Here is a 20,488-nt window from a genome sequence, read left to right as displayed (position 1 = left end):
GGTAAACTGCAATTACAGAGAAAAACAGGCACCACCTTTTTAAAGGACTCCATTACATTTTGATTCCATTCTCCTGTGGTTTACTTGTGGTATACAAACACATACGCACACACACACACATACACACTAACTTCCCATCCCTCACTTCCATGCCCAATAACAGCAAAAATAAACATGAAAAATAATATTAAAAAACTCTGTATTCAGTAATATTCACACCAAAGTATATGTATATATATCCATTAAAATTATGAACATTTCTAAATATATTTTATGTATCATACATATATTTATATGTATAATTACATATCCACAGAAGTAGTCTTGCTGTGCTAAAGCCAGCAGTAAAAGCAAAAACAGGTTTCACAATAGGACACCCATATATGCATATGTACTGGCTGTTTGGTTTGTGAATTTATTTACAACTTAACTATTTCATAATAAATGCTTACTGTTCTATTGTACAAACGTAATAGTAAAGGTTTAGGTTTGTTTTTTAAATACAAAGACTGCAAATGAATACATGAAAAAAATTACACACCATGTACAATATTTATAATTTATAAATGCAAAGTTAAGACCTCTTTAAATTATTGCACTTGCATATTTTTTTTTACAAAGATAGTTTATATGTATCATATATATATATATGTAAATATATATATATATATAAAACAAATTTTCAGCTCACTAAATGTAGTAAAATTGAATGTTGTTACCTTAAAGTTCTTTCTTCTTCACATAACAGCCCAACCTGAATTTTGAATATATATGAATCTACTCTACAAATCAGTTTGATCTACTCTAGAAAGCAGTCCATTATTTTAGGTTTTTTGATAGAGTATACACCCGTATTACAATCGAGCACAGTTTTTGGTCAGAAAGCAGAATAGTTGTGATGTGCCTTCGCTAGATTGGGATATACAACCTAAACTTGGAACATGAACTTCAATGTACTAGTGTGCAGAAAGTCACTTCCTGTGTTTAGATGAACAAGAGTTGTACCACTTCACAGAACTGTTAATATATCACAGTGTTTGAGGCAAATGCATTATTTCAAGTGGGTCAAAATTGTTTTGAGCATCTAACAACATCTGCATTTTTTCTTTAACATGAATAGTGCTATATGCTACCCCTATAATTTTAACACTAAGTGGTCTAAATGTAGTCACAGCAAACTGATCACATTGTTCTAAGTTTAAACACATGAAAGAAGTCTGTGCTACATAAAAAGATAAATTTCACACTGCATGTCCCCTCCAATGTAAATATATTTTAGCATATACTCCCACTAAAAAAAACCTATTGCATTTCCCTAATGAAATAATTAATTATATTAATTATAAAAGTATTACTGTCATGAATGGAATCATTAGAGCAGAAAGCTGTAATACCTTAAAGAATTCATAGCTTATTTATACCAATGGAGTTTCTGTCAGTGCTGCTATAAAATATACAACATCTCAGATGCTAGGTCACCTATTTTTCTCACTTAATGCCTCTCTTTCAGGTATTGTTTCACAATACATTAGAAACTCTCAGATATGGCTTCAGATGGCTTTTTTCTTTACTGGGCTTAGAAAGGAAAAGCAATCGGAATTTCAATAAAAATGTTGTTATTCTGGGAGTATAAACTCTAGCTCTTCTAGGAAAAAAAGGTCTGTTAGGTTTTTTTATGCATTCTTATCCATTCCATGCAACATCAATTTTAGCAGGATAAAAATATAAGGAGGAATCGCATTTGGCAGTGTAACTTGATAAGCCAGATGTCTTACTGCTCTACTTGTGAGTACAAGTCCAGAATTTTGGACAATTAAATCTCAACATGTCTTGAGTCATGAAATTCAAATGCAGCTTCAAAGTTTTAATGTTTGGTAGTTTTGACTGTGGAAGTGCTCATTTAAGTTTGTTTCTACCAAAAAATTTACATGTCTGAATATGCACTCTGTAAGTGATAAAACAGATTAATTCACTTAGAAAATATAGCCTTTTATGACTATTTTTGTTTTGTAGTAACTTTTTGTCATAACTTTCCTCCTTTTATACACCAGAAAAACAAACCAAACTCAACCACTGCAACCGAAGTTTTTACTTCTAATGGACACCATACTGTAACAACTACATATTTTAAGTGGTTGGGATAGTTCTGTATTAGGAACAATACCTGATTGTCTTCAGATATTAACAGAACAACTTACTGACAATTTGATAAGCATTAGAGAAATCTGTTCTGTATCAGTACTTACAGACATCAAAACTGTCAGTGACTAAAAGAATAATTAAAAACTTTCCATAACACAGACACAGTGTAACAAGGAATATTTTTGCAACCCTGGTAAGATCAGCATTCCAGGAGGATGGAGAATAACAGCAAATATACTTAAGTCAGGAAGGAAGAATTTTCAGTTGATTTTTTGGGGTATCTGAATTCCAGAGAGTATTTTTGTAGTCACCATATATTTGGATGCTTTCCAAGTACATGAGGACACCATGGATTGTGTCTTAAGTACTTAGCAGTTGAAAGGTTTCACCTGAATGATTTAACTAAATCGGAACTGCTCAGGAGTAAAGCAGAGGACACAATATGTGATACTGTTCCATTTACTATGGTAAAATTGTTTCCTTATAATTTTTTTCATCCCAAAATAGCTTATTATGGCTAACAATGAATTTCTGCACTTAGAAGTGGCAAAGCAAACTGAAAAGAATTGTGGGGCTGCTGTTGGGTAACCTGTATGACACAAATAAGGTAACTTAATATTGAACTCTCAACCTCTGGGATATCTATGTACTGCAAAGGCTTAGGTGCATTTATCCATTATGTGATTATATATCACATACTGTACATATGTACAAACAGATATTGTATGTGCTCGACCATAACAAAAGGCAAAACTCAAGAGTCCAAGTCATTTAAATGAAACTGTAAGATGGCATGCTTATTAGAGCAATACACCTCAACAGACATGACATGGAAAAAGAGAACCTGCATTCTGTCTTTAAGTCACTACTATTATTACTTGCAGTACACAAATGGCCATGTTACCACGGAACCACTACAAGACTATTATCTGTGAAAAAGCATATGATGCAGTACAGGCTGTATGTGAAAAGTTATGCAAAGACTGTGTTTTCAACTACTGTGCAGAGCAATATGAATTTTTTTCATTATTTTTAAGAGAAAGATGAAGGCAAATTAAGTGTTGTTGAAACATACTCTGTACAACTGCACTAAAGTCAAAAGAGTGGCATTAAATGTAAGGTCTTAAATTCTGTGCATAAGTTTGTAAGACTGATGCCTAAGCCAGCACAGAACTGTAAAGACAGTATTTCAGAGTACTTTCTTTTTTTAGTCAGCTATTCTTTCATTGAAAAAGGCAGTTCTAAGCCTGAACATTTTTCTCAACTAGGGAAAAAAAAACAAAAGGAAAAAGGGAGAAGTTCTTTAATTTCACTTGTTTGGGGATGGGGGAGAAGAGCAGTAGAAGGCATGCAGTGTTACTGTGCAACACAAAAGCTAGTCAGTACAAAAACATTTTTGATTTGTTGTGATGGTTCCACAGTCCTCCTTATTAGACCTGACTTTTCTGACACGGCCCCTGTTCCCAGCAGATAACATACTTTAGGTATGTCTCTTAATACCTTTTAAAATACAACTCAGCAGGTAGAAATAAACACGACGACTTTACTTATCTGTAAGCTAGGCAAGGAAATCTTTGCTGTCACATTCAAATTTTAGACTGATATTTCTGTCACTACAGATACAAAAACTCCAACCTGAAACTATGCCTCCATCTCTCCTTATCGGAGATAAATATCCAGCACTTCCAGTGTTTAAAGGGAGGAGCTGTCTGGGTTTCTAATTCATTCTGAAGATCAAAGCCCCATCACTAGTTCTTTCAGCATTTACCTTGCAAGTGACAATTTGCATCAAGAAGCTTAATGAAGAACTTTAAACCTTTAACCTGAATGTTGGTTTTCCTTTAGTTTACAGCAAGAGAATTCACTGTAACCTAAACAAGAATTACAGTTTCCAGGATTCTGCGAGAGTTCAAACTGATTACAAGTAGATCACACAAACATTCACAATAGCAATGGGTATATTGTTCTATTTATAGCCAAGAACTCCCAAGTGACACTGGTGTTAAAGTTAGCCACAGTACAGTATAATAAAAGTACCATTGAAACCCTTACTAGAAAGATACAATTTAGAAGTACCCCCTAAGATTTTTTCCCCCATCAGTTTTAAATTAAGGCCTCAGCATTGTAGCCCATGAGAGAAGGCCAGTCTTTTATATTCACAAGTTGGAAGTTCTCTTTTGCTAGCTGATTCCAAACCATCCGGGTTGTCGTTTTCCCTCTGTTCATGCTGTGTCACTGGTGTAGGTCAGGAGATTGGCTGCCAGAGTCATTAGCTGAGGTAACCCCATGGGTGTTACCTTCCTAGGCAGATCTGCTTCCTAGTTAGCATTTGTAGCTCTTCTTTTTCCTTCTTCAAATAAAAACAAAACGGAACAAAAATAAACAACCCCCAAAACAAAGAAGGGATGCTTTTAGGGTTAAAGCAATCTGTTACTGCTGTTCAGTCATCAATCTTCACAGGAAGTGAATCAGAGGTCCCAGGAGCAAGGGACTGCGAGGGAATCCATATAGAGGCCTCCTCTCCTCTTGTCACTTTCTCCCATTGGCTGAGATTATCCCTGATGATGCAAAAGAGTCAAAGAGGTAAAGCATTATTCATAAATTTACTGGTATTTCTTCTAATAATATTGTCTGCTGTACTGGACTTTTAGAGATGTAGCTTTATGCTGCATATAAACATTGGTATGCAGTCAGGCTTTTATCATCACTGTATTATTTCATCTTTTACCTTGCAGTTGTTACTTTTCGTAATTCTTGTTGGCTAGTATACGTGCTGGCTTTATATAAGTCTATGGCATATATGCCTCAGAATAAGCCACTACTGGAGCAGGAGTCTAGAACTTGCTTCCATGAAAAGTACTTCTAGCCCACATGGTTGCAGAGAAAACCCCACCATGAGCCAAGAGCCATGTCTGCAGAGAATATGAAACAGCAGTCTGGAGAGGAGCAGCCTTCCTCACTTAGGACTTGAAGCATTTCACTACAGCACTATTTGGCCCTTTCCAAAATCACCACAGAGACCAGTACTTTTGCAGGAAACTTCCTTCATTGGAAACTACAGAAATGCATAAATCCTCCTGAAACTTCTGCACATGGACCGATTGACAATATATAAAATGTGGCATGCCAACATCGTAGCATCAACTTTCAGTTCCTAATGTGGTGATCACATGATCAGTCTACTACAGCACAAGATTATCCTTTCCTGAAGATAAAATTTTTCCATTGTCTAGCAGGCTGGCCAACACTCAAGTCCAAATTTTGGTTCATAAGCCATAAAGAGATATTAAGCTGGTAACATTATAACGATCTGAAGGGAACACAGACCCATAATCTTACTTGCTGTATACTCATATCACTCCAGTGACTTGGACATCTATGTTGATGATATCTAGTTGTGGACCATACAACAACATATGGCCCAAATCTAGCATTCAGTTTTCAAACACAGAGAGAAAGCGAGCAAGCTCAACAGTTTAAATTTCATACAATCAAATATCTAGTTACTAACACAACGATTCTTAGGTGTCTTAAAACAAACAGGATGGTAAAACTACTATGGTCTTACATGCTATGTGTCATATTACATCTGAATTTATGTGGCAGAGCTCTCCTGATTTATGTGTCACAGCTTTGCTGAAATAGTTGATAGAACACAGCAAATAAATAAGCTGGAAGCACAGGAAACAGGTAAGAACAGAAAATGTTGCAATTTCTAGGGACGGGGGAAGGAAGGATTTGATGGAGTCTACCAAAGGAAGCTGGTGCCCTCTAGGGGAACATCTACACCATTTTTTGAAGGCAGGTGGAAACTTGTTCTGCCAGTGCTCCAGGCCAACTGGAGTCATGTAGCCAGAGTTAATATGGTGCTGAATCTTGGCTAATACAACCAGGCATTGAGGATTAGAAAAACTGAACTAATACTATTTCTAGGTCCCTTTCCAGAAACTGGGAAAATAACAAGGAGAACTGCAGCCAAAATATTCTTAAATTGTATCCATTTCAGCAAGAATTCAGAAACCTGAAAGTACATGCAAAATTGTTTAAGAATATTTGGTCTGAACTAAAAGAAAGAAAAATATCATTTCTCTTACTCCCAGAACAGATCTGCCACTTTGGTATGCCTCCTGAGTTAATAGGCTACAAAACACTTATAGAACTTATTCCAGACACTGTTACACAGGTGGACGATAGTTTTGGTCTACACAGAATACGTAATACATTGAAAATTTTTCTCAATAAGAAAATAAATACTTTGTAGATAAGAGAGTATTTAGAAACGTGGAATAAATTACTACCTTACTTCAGAAAATCAGTGACTGTTACTGTTTACCTTTTCTTTAAGGTGCAGATCATACGATTCATTTGCCTTTGTGCTCCCAATGAAGCTCTGGCTCCTAAGTGTCTGGAATAAATACTCAGAGGTTCTCAAAATAAAAACCTTGATGCTGACATGCTGCCTTGGCTGCTTCTGTTGCTATTATTTGCAGCTGGTGTCTGCGTTCCAAACAACTCAAGGACATGGCAGCTTAACACTGCGTTCCCAGAATGAGCACTACTGGTGTAGGGGTGATAACAAAATCAGTCCAGTCAGCAGCTGAGGCAATACCAAATAGGAATGAGGCTGCATGCCTCTCATCACATTGAATACCATTTACCCCTCAAAAAACCCATGTAGCTCAACTATTTGAAACACTCTGGAGTAACCCAAACCCTGCAAAAACATGCACATTTTGATAATTAGAGAGTTGAAGTTAGATCTGTGTTCCTGGAATTTCTAGTCAGCATCTCCACTGAACACAGCTCTCAACACTTCCTCGTTAACTTGCTCTAACAGACAGTTTCAGGTAGGTCTGCAAAGGGTAATTTCAAGGCAGAGCTGTTAAACTCTGAAACTATCAAGCTGCCCATCAGAGGACCTTACGTGATGGTATAGTTTTTCAGGAAGCTCTTCAGACTTATGGAGATCTTAAACTTCCATCCACACATGCATGCACCAGTTCTGCATCACTGCAATCTAAATTTACGGAATGCACAAGAGCAGGGTAGGGAGATGTAGCTAAGGCTGTGACCATACAGAGCTGTGCCCAGGTTGGAGATTATGCCAGTGCGGCTTTCAGAAGTATAGTATGTGCAATTCCAAACAATAAACATAATTCATAGAACAGAAAACACCCATATAATCTTTGCTATGAGTCTGATTGCTATTACTTCAGACATCCCACTCTTTGCAGAGAAACCCACTCTTGAAAAGATGCTCATGCTTGCTTGTCAGAATTATGATGCACCCTCCATCAAGAGCATGTATGTATGTGGGTGCTTGATACCCTACAAATCAACTTTCAATCTCCTTAGTTGAGAACCGAAAAATGGGACATCATGTATTACAAGCTACTTTTGAAAATTAGCCTCATTTGGGTATGTGACTAGAAAGCAAAAGACAGGTCTTCCTGGAACCCTGGTCCTGAAAAAGATGTTGTGTAGCCTTAAGTATTCAGCCCAGCCTCTCCAAGCCTCAGTTCCCATTAAGGGGAAAAACAGTGCTAAACTTCCTACCAAAGATAGTGGCAGGCTTATGCAAACACTTCTAAAGGAAGTGCAAAACCATTTTTAAGACCCCTCCTTTGATTGTACTAGTAATAGGACTTTCCTGAGATACACACTGAGATTACTTCATTAATCATATGGACTCTGCAAGATATTGTTGTATTAAAATCATACAGATACTGATCTTAGGAGTGAAAGTGCACCCAGATGTCAGCAAATACTTAATACAAAAAGATTCAAAATTGTCACATATTTAAAGCAGTTTGATAAAATTCATTAGCTTAAATATAAACAAGTAACTGGAAACACTCATGATGAACACTACTGCATTTCTAATGCTTGGTACTACAGATGATGATGTTGTAGTCTATATAAATAGTATGAAACTGTTTCTGAATGAAAATGTGGTTAGGCAATGCACAACCTGTGTTCCAGTTACATGGACCAAATAACCAACATTTTGCTTTCAGCCATCACTACACCTGAAGACCATCTAGCACCATGCCTTCAAGCAAGGATTACAAATACAGCAGTTAGAGAACTTTCAAGATCTCAGACTACCTCTCTGTTAAGCAGTTGGATGACTCTTGGCCTTATAAAGACTGAAAGGTTTATATGTAGTTCTATAGTTTACTTCATGTTCTCTGATTTTGCACTGAAAGCAACTCTTCTTTATTTGTCAGAGTACACATTATTCAATTATCTATTATCAAACTATCAACAAGTATGTATTAGGTCAGCATGGCTCAAGGAGTACCCATTCCTATCCAGTACTGTAACTCTGAATTCCAAAACAGGATTTGGACTTTGATATCATTATGATAATACTCCACAGCATTTTGAAACTAGAGAAGAGTTTAATGCTATACTGTAACTGACAGAACCACTGAAATATGCACTTATGAATACTTCCACATTATTCAGTTTAAGATAACAAATTATTGCCTATTATTTACCGAAAGTTATTTTCAAAACTTCTCAGAACAAAAGACACTACTACAAGGATCATCTAGACTGACTGTCTGGAAAAAGACAGGCCTTGATAATTTCACCACACTAACTATCCATTGAACCCATATCTCTTTTACCTATTATATCTCTTATAGCAGTATACCAGCCTTGATTTAAGATCTTCAAGTGACATTACTCCAAGTGCTAAAAAAATGTTAAGAGAGAAGACCACCTGGTGAAATTGAAGTAGGGCTTGTTGCTGGATAACAATCAAGTGATTGATGGCCTCACCTCAATATGCAGAAGAGCAGAGGATGAGGACACACTGGATTTCTTGGAATTTGAAAAAAATTCTGAGAGGGACGGAATGTTTTCTTGTTTAGGCAGGAGGAAAAAGAGAACAGATTAAGCTGGAGGGACAAACTGTCAGTTTTTATGTGTGAGGACTAGTTTGCATCCCAGTATTGTCCAGAAACTAAGTGAAGTTCAAAACTTCACAGTGCTTGTATACAGTGGACATCCTTCTGCTTCTGCATCCTTCTGCTATTTCACACAGATCCTTTAGCCCAAAAGGTCAGGAAAGTGACAGAGGTGGAGCTGCCAGAGAGGATAAAGAAAAACCTCAATGCAAGACAGAATTTAGGGCCAAAACAGGAAAAAAAAAGAAAAGAAAAAAAAAGGAAAAAAAAGGAAAAAAAAGGGAAAAAAAGAAAAAAAAAGGAAAAAAAAAGAAAAAAAAGAGAGAGGTGTTAGTAGTAAGAGCGTGGAAAAACAGGTCTCTTAACTATTCCCTGGATATGACTGAAGATTGCCAGCATTTACCAACCGTTTTTCCTTAGAGAGAGAATACTGATTAACCTGAAACTTTTTAATGAAGCCTACTGGTTTCAACAGACATTTTCCCAGGGAAGACTGCTAAGCTGCAGGATATAATTATTGGTCAGAACTATCTACAAAGATATTCACCATCATTTCAGGGTAGAAGCAGCCAATTGGTTAAGGACACTCCTCTCCTGCAGAAGATCCCAAGCTACATTCTCAGTGATTGGAAGAACAAAATTAAACCTGCCTCGCACATATTGCAGTGCTACTCCTCTTATGCGCCCAGTTACTGACTATTCTAAATTGGGGCTCTCTTTTCTTTCTCTGCTTTTTAGTATGAATGTTCTGACATGAAATAAAACCACATGCCAAAACCACAGCATTTTTTATGAAACAGAATTCTTGTTTTCTAGCCAATCTTAGTTGTGAGAACAATATTGAGGTAAAAAGGATACAGAGGGAAATTGCACTGAACCAGCCTAGATGGGAATACATAATAACTGAACCTGTTTCCCTCTAAATGTTTTTGGCATCAAACACATCTTAATCAGCTGTGTCTGTAGAGCTGTGTTAGTCCCAGCCAGTAGTTATCACCTTTGGGTTTCTGAATAGATTAACAATGAGATGTATATCTGTTTATCTACATGCAAATTCTAAAATTAAAGGTCTGTATTTCCAGACAGACTTGCGAAGCAGGTTTCTTTCTTCCTTAACCAAGCTACATGCTATGCAAAAACGCATGCATTTACTCACCTGCATGCTCGGAGTAGTGGCCCAGTTGGAGGAAAAATCTGTGCAAGTGTGGTATAACATGGAATGGCTACAGCATTGTAGAACCCAATCTATGAAAAGCAGCAATGAAAGAAAGTAGTTATGTAAAGCCAAAGTACAAGGCTGAAATTTGAGAGCTTACTAGCTAAAAGGTAGTTGACTACGTATTTAATTACTATTTATGTTAGTACTTTGTACTTCTGCGTATCATCTTAATATCTGAATACTTTAAAACGAAGCGTAAACAGCGAAGTCTCTGCCAATTGCAAGTTGCTTAAGTATCTCTCTAATGATTGAACATGGCTGCTTCAGGTAAGACTTACTACAGGGCCTTTTATAATTCAGTTGATTTGCTTGGCTTGGGATCTGTCTGGATTTTTGGTAGCACTGGTGGTGGAAAGTAGGTGTAGATGGCAGAGCCACTTTTGCCAACATTACTCTTGTGATAGAAAAGACATTTCAAAAAAAAAAAAGGAAGGTTGTGCAGCATTTGCAAAAGATGGTCAGATTCTAGATTTGCCTGACGTCCTCTGGAATAGCTCAATTACTTGAGAGGCGAAGGGCTTTGCACCTTTGGAAATTTTCCAACTGCTCACTGTGACCAATATTTGTTTTTGCTTTTTCTCCTCACATAAGTGGCTGTGATATGTATTTAACCTTTTTATATAAATCTATTCAGAAAAGATAAAATCAACACTTTGTTAATGATGTCTGATTAATCTAGGCTAAGGGTTCTATGATGCTACCATGCTAACAGCTGAACTGTCATGACACAAGAGGGAATTCTTCAAAAATGCCACTTACATATAAGCAAGGATGACAGCTTAAATTCAGACCTTTTATAACATCGTTCATTTATGCCAGACTCTCATGATAGTCACACAAGTGCACTATGGTCCGTTTCTTCAGACAGAGTTTTAAATGTATCTTATTGAAATCCCATGTGTTTTACTGTGATCAAAGGATTTGATAAAAGTCTCTTTCTAACCATCTGAACATTGGCACTTATTCAGAAATCAGAGAACAACTCTTGCTCTCACCTCCATCAATACTGATCCCATACTGCTATGTAAAGAGGTCCATTTTGTACTTTAAAAAAATAAGACAAAGTTTCTGACCTGAGAAGCCAACGATCTGAGTTAAAGTAAATATGATGCAACTAACAGAAAGGAACTACAGTAGGCCACGAGGCAAGGCAGTAAACAGGAGGGATGTTTGTCTATCATTAAAAAGTTTGCTATTTTGCATAGTGCGTTTTGTTTTCACCCTATGTGTTGTTTGTTTGTTTTTTTAAAGGGGGCTATTTTATTTCACTGTAAAACAGCAGATTGCTGCATACCTATCATAAATTATAAAGGGGATGTTAGGTACAGTCACACTGTAGACTTTCCTGCTCAGTCTAAAAGTGTGATGTATAGCAAAGCACAAAAGATTTTGACAAAATTAAATTCATCTAAAATATATTCCAAATATCCTTCTCTTCAGAATCTCAATCCTTCTCTTTGGAAACTCAGTATTTAAAATAAAATGTGTTCCTTTAGGCCCTGAAAACTTTTAAGTTAAAATGCATAACGATCAAGCAGGAAAAACCTAAAAGGCTCAATGGATTTGGTTTTGAATAAAGCTAAGCAAATTAAAAACATCCCTTTGAGAGAGTTTGCATTTTTGACCAAAACAAACTCACACAAATGCCTTTTGTAAAATGTTTAGATTAGCTGGACAAATGATTCCAGACTAAGTTTTATATTGCTGTGGGCAGACAGAAAGTACTGTATACCCAAGTATACGGCTTAGAGTTCATTCAGATGCAAGGAATACATTGAAGTCACTGCAGGAGAGACAGTGTACATATACCCTAAGATGCATTAGAAGGAGGAACCAGGGCACCAAAATACCTTATTTCTGAAAGAAATTGCTACTGTCTTTTCAACTCTGCATCCTAAACACTAACTAGCTTTGAGAGTGGATCTTTAACTTTCAGACAGAAACATTTTAAACAAGAAATCACTCTTAACATTTCAATCCTTGCTGTGTAAGAGAAACTTTTTCATTTTCAACCTGAAAACTATTCCTGAAAGAGGTTGTGAATGATTGTAGCATGTGTTTCTCCTCTCTGCCTTCATTACTCAGACTGGCTTGACTTGCTTAGCAAATGAGATTTCAGGTCACCACATAATTTTGGCACTTGTATTTTCTTCATAAGTTCCAAAATTCTTAGTCTGTGAAGGTGAGAGGCATTCACCGCTCCAGTGGAGGGTAAGGCAGAAAACACCCTCAGAGTACTCCCTCCTCTCTCAGGGCAATTGCAAACACTGCTTAACTTCTCCAAGGAGAGGCAGAAGAGAGGCTAATGGGATCTTTACTGAGTTAGAATAAATCCTCAGCACAGACTCCACAGTAGGAAGAGACCAAATTCAGAGACTTAAATGAGTTGTGCTGCAAAGGCTGTCAGTCACTACGGAGACTAACTGATCCAACTACCCAAGTGAGAGGAAGAGCTAAGGACAGACTATTACCATTAAAGATGATAACTGAAGCAGGATTTTTTTTTTCCAGACATTACATTTTTATACATATCCTCATTTCCTAAGCACCACTGCCATTTAAGTAAGGTATTAATATATAATTAAAATCCACATAAAAATACAGGAACCCAAGCCTATTAATACTTTTTGTTTGAGCCCAAGGAAATGCATGCTAACACTTCACTGAATTCTTCCAGGTCCACAGAAATACAGGAAAGGTTACTTCCACAGAGCTATACATGTCCTAAATCTCACATTTTGCCATAACATTGTTGTGAGATATCACAGCTAAAACTAGACTCCTGAAGTTGTTTTTTTTCCCCTTCTACTTCTCTTAATATCTTACTGTAACACTATTAAGAAGCACAGAACAGAGAACAAAATGAAAAAGAACCTGATGAGGAAAGCACTTCAAACAATGCTCAGTAAGGTTTAAAGGGGGGGGGGGAAACATATTTCTTAGATCTGTGCTTTCACCCCATTAACAATTCTTTCACAAATGCCAAGAAGAATACTGTGTACCCTTGAAGATGTTCAAGATGACTAAAACAGCTTGTGGCAAAATAAAACAAGTGCAGAAAAATGTTTCTTCTCTTGTTAGGCTCATACTAGATATATGAATTCAATAAATTCACTGTTAATTCCTTACAAGAGTGATGAATTTTATGCTAAAAATGTGATATAGCATACTGTGACTAATATGTTTCAGAACATAAAAATTTCTATAGTCTCTCTTAAACCAAATGTTTAATCTACAAAGATTTTTGGTACTTTGTTTCTATTTTTTTTTAATGTTGCCTTTCATTTCAGAGCTATTGAAATGCTTTTTGCTAGCTATTGCCATTTTAGGTTTCAGAGGTCACTGAAAGCAAAAAAGTCTTACACACACACACATATATATATGTGTGTACCTAGTACATAAGTAGACAATGGACATTTGAATTTACTTTTCTTTGTCCTGATAGTCAGAAGAAGAACTAGTTAGCATGTTTATTCAAAAAAAGTTACTTCAAAGACCTTTTTCTTCTTGAATTTACGTTTATGAAACACCATTTTTCCCTAGGAAAAGCAGAAAACAGCACTCATTGCTGCATATTTTGCTGCACCATTGTGCAAAGGAAAATCAATACACAAACAATTTTAAAGAGTTTTTAAATCAGACAATTGAGGCTCTTAGAAATTTACTTTTTAATGCTTATCCTCAAGAGTCTCTTCACATTATTGTCTTTGGGAATATCAAAAAGCAATGCCTGTAGTTATCCAAAATACTAATGAAGTAGTACTAGTTGTACTAGTAGTACAAATATTTCAAAATCTGAATGTAAATATTTTAACCAGGAACAGGTGAAGCAGTTCAATTTGCATTCAGGACAAAACAGTGAAAACTTTTATCTAGGAGTGGAAGTAGCCACTTACTAAGTAGAAAAAGTGTTAATGACACTTCTCAAAATTGCGCATGACTGTGATTTTAGCTAGAGATACAAGTATGAAGAATGAAACAGGTGACTTTCAATGCACTTATATTAGGATACACTAGATATTATTCATGACAGACCTCCTTCATGAGACTTGCAGAAAAACCTGTGAATCACAATTCAGGGGATTGTGAATAGAGGAAAGCACCATGGATTTGCGAGGTTCTCTGTGCTGCTACAGTGCTGAGTTGCTTTTTCTTGCATTCTTCCACAGTACTTCACTAACATTATTTTAGCTATGGCTTAAAACTTTTCTAAGACATATACATTCTGCAATAATGCTCCTTTACAGAACGCCTTAAGAAGACCACATAGCCTGTAAAGGGCTGCAGAGAAAGTCAATGGCCAGCACCAGGGTCTGAATTTGGCCATGAGCAGCTAGTCTCCTGCGTTATCTTATGGCCTATCTCCAAATATCTGATCCCCTTGCAGATTACTTCAACAACCACTCAGAGTAAGTCCTCAGCAAAACTGTATTAAAAATATTTGACAAAAGACTTCACATCCTTTGTTACCTAACCAGAAGTCCCATTCAATCTTTTGCTGTGGATTTATCTTACATGTAGTCTTTAATCCACATACCAGTGCCTAATGCCAGAGCTCACCTGGACTAATTTGCAAATTAAAATGTCATGACATAGTAAATAATCGCCCATACACCAGATGAGTGACATCTGTCTTTTCAAATCCGTGCTTGGTATTCATGACTCTATAACTTTTCAGAAATTTAGTCATTTGTTTTCTCAATACTTCTTCAATATTTAACTTGATTGTATGGATGAAAGGAGAGACTGCCATTCCTAAGCATTTATATCTCCTTATCCAACCATTTATCACACAAGATGGAACAGACTGTATCCAAAAGCAACATTAGTTTTCAAAAAAATACAACTATGCCAGAGGTCTATCACCACTGCACAGAATATTTGTTTTAGGGAAGGAAATAAATAGTAATAAGACATAAATGGCTGTATTGGAAATTATGAAAACATAAAAGCACTAACATATAATCAGCATTAAGTCTAACCTGAAGACAGACTTCAATTTTTTAATTGAAACTACACGATGCTTTCACACTRGAAATATTTTATCATGTTTAAACCGTTCCTGAAGTCTTCACAGAATCACAGTCTTATTCTGTCACAGGAAGTAGAGCTATGTTATACAGCATTTCAGGGCAGCAGCAAATAGCATATTGTTGCTTCAGTAATGTCTTTGAAAAAAGACTTTTCTACTGCTACTTAAAAAGACCAGCTCTGACTTGCAGGCAGAGAACAGAATTCAGCAGGGCACACTCATATCCTAACATCAATACAATAGTCAATAATATATGTAATATATACAAAAGTTTTTATATACATGTTTTATTAACATTATAGTGTTTATTAACATTGTAAAACATGTATCATTTTACAAAGAGAGTTCATACTTGACCCTGAGGGACTTCATCCTTCTTGTCTCTGTCCATCATAGGAATAGGCTGAATACCCGTTTTCTTCATTTCATCACCCTGGGGAAAAGGAGGGAGAGAGAGTTGTCTAAGTTAGTTTTCTAGGTTTCCTCTACAGTCGCAAAGGCACCTCCAGAAGACAATTTATCACACCTTTCTCATGAGATTATATCAAGTCAAATTCCAAGTGCCAACGCTTTCTTCCAAGGAAGCATTTTAGCACCTTAAGTTTGCAATATAATAAACTAATTCTAGTGTGAGTTGAGTAGTCAGTGATTGCCTTTCTACTTGTCAGCTTCAAAACTACCTTGAGCTCAGAAAAGATGAAGGCTTCCTGAAGTTGATTCCCTCCTGCATATTTGGCCTCGACATCACCTATTATATGGTCCTGCTGTGGTTAACCAACAAGAGATGCAATCACAAAGCTATTTCCAAATTAATGTCTGTATGTGCTGTGTTCTCATGCCCCATATTTGCCTCATCAAGTAGTTAGAGAGGTTAAAATCGTTGCATCTATTCACTGTTTAGCTTGTCAGACATTTTATTTTCAAAAGAAGCAAGAGAAAACACCTCCTTCCCCAGCTGATAAGAAAGAAACCTGTAAGAACTCTCAGCACAGAAATTCAGTGGATTGTTATTTAGGAATTGTAAACAATTTTTATGTGCCTCCTGTAAGTAAAATTTAATTTTCTCCCATTTGCTTGAAGTACTGCTGTTGATTGGTCAAGACTGTCTGCAGTCAGTCTCAGTGATCAGTCACAGTCTCAGTGATCAGACCCTCGACACTGCACCATTTAATGCATATTTAATTCACGTAATTTTAAGCTTTCTGGTTAACACAGTATGAAGTGTCTTGGAAACACCGGAAGCTTTGAGGAAGCTGCCCAGCCTCTGATTGATTATGCCAAAACTGAACAAAGCTCAGAACTATGTTGATCATTCTACCTTGAAAGAAAAAGGTATGTGCCAACACATTATGTGATGCATTACTAGACAAGGTATGCTGTAAAAAATACTGGTTTTATCCCCATAGCTGATGACCACAATCAAAAAGAAAGTGAAAGTTGAAATTCTAAATCAAGAAGTTTGTATCATTGTACCTGGAGTATAGGTACAGAAAAAAATACTGCTTAAAGGGTTTAACAACTACCTACTTTCTCATATCTCACAAAAAATTATAACAGACAAATCTTATACAAGCCTGTAATCCTATATAATCGATCGGCAAACGTATTATTTTGCTCAAGTTGTGGCACTGTGGGAAATCTTCATGATGAAGGGATATCAAGAGGTAGAACTTTGCTGAAAACATTAGGCTTCATTCAATGGAAAGAAAAAAAAAAAGCCAACAGTGTGATGTACTGCAAAATTGCTGCAGCTTCCTCTGCAGTTGTTTATTGTTGTATTTAATAATTACATATTGAAAAATTATTATAAAAATCCTCTAATAATTTATTCAGCATATTAAGATTATGAACTCAAGCAGAAAATGGAAGCAATTTTTTTCCCCTGTATTTAGAACTGTAATACAGCCATTCAATCTAATCAAAATTACAACTTTTCTAGAGTTTACTTTTTTTCCCCAATTAGGTAACAATTTCTGCAGTGAAATGCAATCTAAACTTTCTACTTAGCTTTCTATTTACTTTCCTAGGATTTTCTCTATATCTGTCCCCAGTTTTCTATTTTAGAGAAGCATTTAGATGTACAATCAGATTTGTCAGCTATCTTGACTGCACCACAACAAATCCAACTCCTGACATATGTCAGATAACCTCTTCTTAAAAGGGATTCAGTAAAAATCAATTACAGATTTCAATTTCCGACAATAATTTCTAATGTAAATTTGCTCCATTAAATATTATTGTTTTATAAGAACTACCATTATTAACTCATCCTTGGATTACAAAACAAGTTAAAATTTGGGCACTCTCAATTCTGCCCATAATTCTATCTTTACTATTGTTGAGAAGGAAAACAAAACAAAACAAAAAAACCCAGCTTGATCCTTCCTTCTACACTGAGTTCACAAACTAGCAGTTAAAAAAAAAAAGGAGTCTTTTTGCAACAAATTGAGTATGAGGCACGTTAATATTATACCTCCATTATATGACTTGTCGGAACATTCACTTTTCAGTGCTGACATTTTATAAAAGGACTACTGAACTAGATGTTTGAGTTCATAAAGTCTACAGTTTTCAAACATTTTATTGTAGTCTAAGCTGTTCATAATTAAGCCCATAAGAACATTTAAATGCAACAAAAATAAATTAAAAAAAACACAAGCCATGCACATTTTGAATTTCATAAAAAACATGCAACAGGCAGGACAAATCTCCATGTTATATGCATGCTACATCAACTCTGTAGGCCTGATTTCAATTTTACACCTATGTAAACCAGAAGTAAGTCCACTGAATTCTGCAGACTTCCACAGGGCACATAACAGAAAAGAACCACAGCTTACACACACATGTGCAATACCAGTTCTTGAAAATACTACATATGTTCTGAAACTGCAGAATTCAACTCTGTGCAACACCTCAGGAATTTATTCCTTATATCCACAAAGTAGTCTTTCTTTCATCTTCAAAGTTGAACAAATAGAGCATCTATTCCTCAGCATTAGGACATATAAGAGATTGCATCTTTATTTATGGACATGATCACATAGCACATCTCAATGCCATGTTTGAATTCTCAATAATCTTATCTGTGGAGTAACTCTCAGTATATTAAAAGGTCAACTATCTCTCTTTAGGACCCAGTTGTCAAGCTGGCTCACAGAGAAGATTCAAAAGCTAGGATCAGAACAATTTTAAGATTTGTCTTATTTGCTTTAGCATTTCCTGAACTCACACTGCAGCTTTAGAAGTGTGTGTTTTAAGGCAGCTGCCTGGAAGCTGGTTTCATGTTTTGCATTTCTAGAATACAAATAGCTCCTTCACAAAATTACTGTTACTGACTCAAAAAATCCTACAGATTCTTATATGTTCTGTTGCTTGGTCACTTTATATTACGACATACTTTCTAAATCTGTCTTTAACATGCAGAAAAAACACTGCCTGCAAATCAGGAAGCTAACTTGGCTCTTTGAAGAGTTTCAAAGCAATTAACAAAACATGTGCATGCACCAATGAACAGTCTTTAAAATAAACATGTTAAGATACCCATTGCAAATTGTTCTATCAGTGTTTTTCTCTTCCTGGATACTTCCATTTGTAAAAAAAAAAAGAGAGCAAACAAAAAAAACACACATACCTCAGCCCAGAACTCTGCATATATATCGTTGGCTGTCAGTCTGGTAACTGGCCACAACTTTGTCACAGAACACAAATCACAAGCAGTCATCATCAGACCAATAACTCGATCTCTAGAATAAAATAATATTAAACTGTAAGTTGGTGAAGAATTAATTATCATATTCTGAAGCTTTTATTTGCCTTTCCTCAGTACAACCAGCAATAAAGTATAAATGTTACAAAATTTCTCCCACCTTGCTTTTTTTTCCTACCTGTTTAAGACTTATTAGTAAGGCATCGCACAAATTGTTTTATTATCTCCAGTATTACTGTATTACCTGCAACTAGAGTTCATCAACTAGCCTCTGCACAATTACGTTCATAGCAATGTACACAAGAATGTCTGTTAAAATGCTCACGTGCCCCTCCTTGATTTTCTGAAAATAAAGCTCAAGTCTATAAAAAGGGGGATGGCGTATCCTGTTGCTGCATTTCTTTCCACTGTTTTAAGAATGAACGCATGTACACCAAAAACAGCAAAATCTAGTTCTGAGTCTATGTCAAGAAACTCCAATTACAAGCAATCTGTTTCTTCCTCCACTTTTTCTCACAGTATTTTCTACATATTCGTACTTGTTGCAACAGCCAGCAACCGGATCCTGTGACTTAATTTTTATGTGGAAAAGGATTCAAGAACTGCCTTAGCAAACTGAGTATTTAATCTGAATGCAGCTCTACTAAAGCAATACAGGAGCATTAAGGAATGTCTCCACAACAGCCTTAATATTTCAATAATCCAAACATGTCTTAAGACATATTATAACAGAAGTCATTGCTCTGCTGGAATTCTAGGCCAGGCAGGAGAAACTTATGCAGTTCCATAACTCTGTCCTATACACTGACTAACCTGTTCACAGAATAAATGAACCAGATAGTAGGATTATAATCAGTGGTATAATACTCACACACAAAAAAATCCAATTTAAATAGTTTTCTAGAACTGTACTACTAACCAAATCAATAGTTTCTGAACCTAAGTCTTACAAAGAAAACTGGAAAATTAATTAATGAATTAATGTCTTCCACCTGGGGGAGATCCTAAAATGGGGCCAAAGGACACCTGCATCTTTTTTAATGCCTATTTCATGAAAAAAGCACATGACTTGCTAACTTGCATGCCTGATGTGATGGTAGTCATAAAAGCTGTATCAGTAGACAAATATACAGTGGAAAATATACAAACAGACAATATGACACATAGATAAACAACAAAGTACAACTCCCCTGAGTTAAAAAAGAGAATTCATCACCCAGGTAAGGACCAAATTTAAGGTTTCATTACACCATTTCTATTGTCATATAAATATCAATTATAAGTCTTGGATTCTTCAATCACATTACAAACTGATTTCCTATCACGAGGCACATGGTTTTGCACTGAAAATGTCCTGAGAGCAAGTAGGATTAAAAATGTAAACAGAATAGAACATTCAATCATACACTAAATAGTTGTGTATTATTGTATATCCTATTTAACATCTGTAAAGCCTAAACTTAAGATTT

At 35.9% G+C, this 20,488-nt stretch overlaps 1 protein-coding gene across 1 annotated transcript in view; it reads right to left on the bottom strand.

The window, feature by feature from the left end:
- Positions 1–4,582: 4,582 nt before the first annotated feature.
- PDE10A (phosphodiesterase 10A) overlaps positions 4,583–20,488 on the bottom strand; it is a 200,115-nt gene continuing 184,209 nt past the window's right edge. The window contains exons 19-22 of the mRNA XM_026070001.1: positions 18,945–19,056; positions 15,663–15,743; positions 10,216–10,304; positions 4,583–4,700 (exon numbers count right to left, since the gene is read on the bottom strand). Coding sequence (XP_025925786.1) covers positions 4,583–4,700; positions 10,216–10,304; positions 15,663–15,743; positions 18,945–19,056 — 400 coding nt within the window. The remainder of the gene's footprint in view (positions 4,701–10,215; positions 10,305–15,662; positions 15,744–18,944; positions 19,057–20,488) is intronic.

This window comes from Apteryx rowi, unplaced genomic scaffold (genome assembly GCF_003343035.1).
Source record: "Apteryx rowi isolate R43461 unplaced genomic scaffold, aptRow1 scaffold_300, whole genome shotgun sequence".
Taxonomy (NCBI): domain Eukaryota; kingdom Metazoa; phylum Chordata; class Aves; order Apterygiformes; family Apterygidae; genus Apteryx; species Apteryx rowi.
This window is presented reverse-complemented; position numbering and strand designations above follow the sequence as displayed.